This window comes from Austrofundulus limnaeus, unplaced genomic scaffold, assembly GCF_001266775.1.
Source record: "Austrofundulus limnaeus strain Quisiro unplaced genomic scaffold, Austrofundulus_limnaeus-1.0 Scaffold0, whole genome shotgun sequence".
Classification (NCBI taxonomy): domain Eukaryota; kingdom Metazoa; phylum Chordata; class Actinopteri; order Cyprinodontiformes; family Rivulidae; genus Austrofundulus; species Austrofundulus limnaeus.
This window is the reverse complement of record NW_013952402.1, coordinates 6151767-6157377: the sequence shown is the minus strand read 5'-3', so window position 1 is coordinate 6157377 and position 5611 is coordinate 6151767. Positions and strand designations below refer to the sequence as shown.

Here is a 5611-nt window from a genome sequence, read left to right as displayed (position 1 = left end):
GGTGTAGGGTTAGGTTTAGGACCAAGTTTAGGTTAGTTTTAGGGCCGGGTAGGTACCTGTGAGGTTAATCTTAGGGTTTATGGTCAGGGTTAGGATATAAAATTTCCAAAAAATGAATGGAAGTCAATGGAAAGTCCTCACAAGGATAGAGACATAGTAGGGGTAGGTGTGTGTGCGTGTTACTAAAACATTTGATACATGAACCACTCAAAGCATTTCAATATAACTTTCAGGATATAGATCTACAACATTTTAACTTTTGAAATCAGTCCAGTTGAAGGTGCCACAGCAAGGAAGCATTAGCAAACACAAAAATGAACAATTCAGTGATTTTTATAGGTATTGAACTAAAATTTGTTGTGGTAGTAGTTGAGAGTCTTTCCCAACTCATACGCTGATGACTGTGTCTGAGTTTGACCAAAATGGCTACGACCTTTCAGCACCAGATAATCTCAGTTTTAAACTCTAACAGGTGGTATGCTTTCCTTCAAGAACTGCCAAACCTTTAATTTATCTGGTGCTCATAACACCACAGCCCTTATCTGCTGTTTAAGGTATTAGTTTAATTATTAGTTTTCTCTGTTGATAACAAGTTGACTTGGAGCTGCTCCTAAATATCGGAGCGTCTTCCTTCCATTCTTGCACTCCTGCCAAAACTAAATCTCTATTTAAAACTGAGGGGGGGAAAAGTACCGTGCACATGGCTCGCTCCATACTTCATCACATGAGTGTATATGTTCAGGGGGTGGCTTCACTGATATTTGAGTGAGCAGAGCTCATAGTGTTGATCTTTTTATAAAACCTCCCATGCAAGCAGTTTTGCTCCGCGTTCCTTACAAACCAGCAGGCCTCTAGGATCAGAGCAGTGTGCAGCTGAAGGAGCAGAACACTCGACACTGATTTACACATCCGTCCGTCCGTCTTCTTTACCTGCTTCTGCTGGTGCCTGTCAGTCACTGTGCGAGAGGTGGGGGGGTACGTCTCGGACAGGTACCATCACATGGAGACAAATAAGACATAAAATCACTCACACCTCTAGGGACAAGTTAAGCTAACATCTATGTTTTTGATCTGTGGGAGGAAACCAAAGTACCTGGAAATAAATAATTCACTGGAGCTGGTGCTGGTTCCTAAGCAGGCCACACCCTAAGCTTTCAGCACACTGTGAATGAAGGTTTTGGTAGGAGACATGTTGTGTTTTTAAATCCTTCTTTTTCACATTTAAATCAGTCAGTTGGGGTCTATATAAAGAGGAACTTCAATGCTTTGGTCGGATTTCCTCTAACTCCACAAGCCCCTCTTTCACCCCCTTTTTTTGAGGTAAGTCTCAGATCAACACGTTTTGAGGCTGTCTCTTTAAATCCAAACGTGGCGCTTCACACCCTGCCCCCCCCTCCAGCATCTAGAACAGTCCATTCCAGCTTGAGAGAGGGGTTTACGACTATATAGAGGTGCAGAAACTTTTTATTTACAAATTATTAAAAGATATCAACAACAGAAGACTTATTTCTCCAGCCTCACATGATGGAGCCCATTTTCTTTCATGATGTGTTACGAAAGGGTTAGTATTCCTCGAACGAATACATATCACCTGCCGCCTTTCACATCAGAGTTTTAAACTAAGATAATCTCCTGTTGAGATATGACAGCGTTGTTGCCATTTTGGTCAAAATAACCTCCTGTGTCTCTAATGCAATATCCCAATATGCCAGAGTAGGTGTTAGAGACGACTTTCAGCTACTAAAATATCAAATTTCAGCTCAGTATCTGTAAAATTCAGAGGGGTTCATGAGATATTTTGGACACACGAGCAAAAACGTTACTGTCCACGTTCACCCTTCCGTAATTTTGTAGTTATGTAGATATTTACAAAATCGAAATAAAAGAAAGGCCTGGGTGGGGAACAGTAAATGTTAGCCTTTTCACCAAACGCTTGGTAAACAAATATCGTATGGTTTTCTTTACATATCATGTACTCACGTCAAACCTGTTCTGCAGAAACATGCATGTGTGTTCCCGTAAAACCAAACCTTAATTTGATGCTCGGATATCTGAGAAGTATTGCATCACATAAGACTTAAAACTGTCTGAGCTTAAATTTCTTTTTTAAGTTTAATGTCCAGATATATGTTTGAGGGCTTTGGTTTAAAGCTGTCCAAATATGCAGTTTTTTTAAAAATGTTTTTAATTAGATTTTTCTGTATATGTTTATAATCTATGAGGAAAAATAACCACTAAATATGCATCATTTACTGCCACAGATCTAACATATAATTTGTATTAAATTAATTAGGCAAATTAGCTGAGTCATGTTTTGTTCCCAACAATTACAAGTCACTTGTTTACATTCAAACATTGATGAGTAAATTTCCGGACGGTCTCGCCACGCGACAGATATCGAGTCTGTAAACTAGTCTCCGGATGTGAACAGAGTCAGAGGAAGAGCAAKGGAATCAAGTCGAAAGTGAAAAGGTTACTTTCTATGACAGAAATCGTTTTTAATGAAGGACATTGAGCAGTGAGGAACATTAAAGCATATGTTGAAGCTAAGATCATATAAATGATAAACGAGCTGTGCTGCGTCCAAACTCTAATGTGAGAATTTCCGTAAACGATTGTCTCAGTGTCTTGATTGTAAAGAAAAGTGAGGAATATTTGCTAATGAGTTTACATGTCGTTAACTTCTAAACAATCATTGAAGGATGTAGAAATGTGTTAGAAACATACACTCATTTTGTTTGTTTTAAAAYCTAGTATTTTTGAATGAACTCAATGGTGGGCCCGATTGAGCTTACATGCGGGCTGGATGTGGCCCCCGAGCCACCAGTTGAATAGCCCTGCAACAAGTTCCTGTTACATTTTGACCCAGCTGATTCAGTGAGTTAGTGTTCACACAGCGGCGAGAAACATTAAAGGGTTTTGTTGTGCTGATAAATATTTCCTAAACTCCTAAAGGATGACAGTTTAACTSGTGTTGCTTCCAGTTATCTGTTGACATTAATCACAGAAGAAACAAACTAATAGGAAGGGAAACTATACCATGCAGGTAGCATCATGAAAGACCAGTGTCATTGCAAAGTTTGTCTCATGACAGAATTTATAGGTTCTATTTTTTATTTTCATGATCAGAAAATTCTGAAACTCTACATTTTTGTCTTTTAAAACCACACCACTGAAGTGGACAGCAGCAGATGACTGAACACTAGAATAAAGGTCCGATCATGGGACTGTGGGAAAACTGGAGTTTGGTTCTGCTGGGGAGGAGGGACTTTTCACCTTTAAAAGGAGAGGCATCTTTGCCACCATCATGAGTTTCCCCTCTGCCCCTCCAGGGTGCTTCAGTGGCCAGGAATAACTTCAGGAGCACATGCTGGGTTTGATTTATACACGCAGTCGACACAGCTGGGAGCACATCCTGGTCACAGGGCAGCAGACTGTGACGCCAGCCRCCGAGGCCCCAATCAATCTGCTGTATTTAGGCTCTAACTGTTCATTTTTGTTCATTTTACTTTCTGAATCACGTGTCAATTCTGACTGCAAAAGAAGGCGCAAAGCAGCTCRATTCGCCACGTCCTGTTCGAGGAACTCACGGTTGCCTTTTCCTTTTTAGGTTCTACTTTASTTCTTTCTGTACCAGTCAGCTGTGCTGGACTACACGTTTTCTAAAGCTTTAAACATTCAGAATTTAAAGTGCCTGTGTCATACATATCCTTCAAATATAAAAAGTCAAAGAAAACATCTTTATGTTTAAAAAACTTAGCACAAAACACAATTTTACCTATTTCGTCACATAACTGGTGTATTTTCTTTTGAATTTGGCTCAGCCAAATGGAAACAGGAAGTGACATCAAAGGGGAWCTCTCTGGTMTTTGTTTACTGGAACAATATTATTTGAACTCTGACTCTTCTTCGTCCGCCTCCGATCGCGACTCAAAATATGAAGAAACATGAGATTCTTCTCGACAGTCAGCTGTTGTAGCGATGCTCTGTTCACATGCAGACATTCCCCTTGACATCACTTCCTGTTACTTCACAGGGGAATATCTCAACATGTTCCTCTCAGCGGTCCATCATTTKTTCTGCAGTATTTTATCGATGTTATCTTTTCAAAAATGCATTWATATTTATWACAAAAAWTTGATGCCACAGGCACTTTAAGGGAGTTTGTAACAGAATATTTTTGGATTTTCTGGTGTTTTTAAGTCACCAATGAGTGTCCAACAGCCCAGTGAGAWAAAGCTCATCTATAAAACCATGCAGTATTCCTCCAGCTCTATTTCTTTTCTTTGAAAGTGACCTGAGTGTACTTCGGGGCACGATTATGAGCTGTTTGAAATTGGATGCAGCCTCTGGGAGCGGTAATCTTGACAGAACATGTTGGAAGGATTTTGGGTGTGAGGAATAAATGTTTTCTGATAATAACCGCTGCATGCCTGCAGTCCATTCTACTTGTTCCTCCTTGTTTGGGTGAAACTTTACACGACAGCACAGTGTCACAATGCCAACACAGACAGCTGTAGAATGAGTGATGCTTGTTACTACTTGCCAAGTTATTCAGCCAGTCTTCAYGATCTTCAAAATAAATCTACACAGCCTGTTTGTCCTCTCTGTGGTTCTGTTTACCCATCGTCTCCTTTCTTTTGTTGCAGGGCGGCAACAACGCCGGRCACACAGTGGTGGTCGACTCAATTGAGTATGACTTTCACCTCCTGCCCAGCGGCATCATCAACCCCAAAGTCACTGCCTTCATCGGTGAGTTAAACACTCAAACATATCACAACGCTTCGGTGCTGCTGTTACAGAATCTGTTTTGAAAGCCTGACCGGTTTGACTCGCGTCCAGGCTGCAGGCCCACACCACGTCCACTCATCTGCACTAACTTCATTAGCTAATGGAGCCCTAAAACACTCCCCACATCTTCACTTTAATAGACAGCTGATGCTTAATCACCGTTTTCTCCTTGATATTTGACACGATTGTGCTCCTGTGCAGATTTTAACGCTCAGAGACGTTTCCAGTGTGGGAGTTTCTTTTAGCACAACAAGCACTTCAGCTGATACCGTTTCCACATGTTTTATGTTTGTCACGCCCATATTTATTATTAAGGCAGTTTGGTGGAAGCTGCTAAACCTAAAGCTGAGCTTCACTCATCAACTAGTTTCTATTAGACAAAGGGATTTGCTCTTTATTGTGTGTTATGGAAGGGAATCTGATTACAGATTGATCCATTAATTCACATCAGGCACAAGTCACGGCAGACATAAACACAGGATAAAATGAGTCAGTCTCAAACCCGGTGATTATATTGGCAACATTTCAGCCACAGTTGCTCTTTCTTAAGCACCAGATCTTGCAAAAAACACTGATCGTAATCCTCTGTGGCGTGAAGCTTCRCTGTGTTAAGGTTAAAATTCACGGTGCCTAATCAGTTTTATTTCACCTTTAAAGGGAACAAGTTATACAAAACCCACTTTTTTAGTCATTAAATGCATTTTGTTGTGTACTTGAAGTTTGTAGGAGTGAAGGAAATTGGAATTTAGTCTCTCAGGATGTATGGAAGACCGAAACTGACATAATTAAAAATAAAAGTATAAACAATAATGTTTAAACG

The 5611-nt window shown here is 40.3% G+C and overlaps 1 protein-coding gene across 1 annotated transcript in view; it reads left to right on the top strand.

Moving 5' to 3' along the window:
- adss2 (adenylosuccinate synthase 2) overlaps nucleotides 1-5611 on the top strand; it is an 18458-nt gene that overhangs the window by 3874 nt on the left and 8973 nt on the right. Inside the window, exon 2 of the mRNA XM_014032462.1 lies at nucleotides 4650-4752. Coding sequence (XP_013887916.1) covers nucleotides 4650-4752 — 103 coding nt within the window. The remainder of the gene's footprint in view (nucleotides 1-4649; nucleotides 4753-5611) is intronic.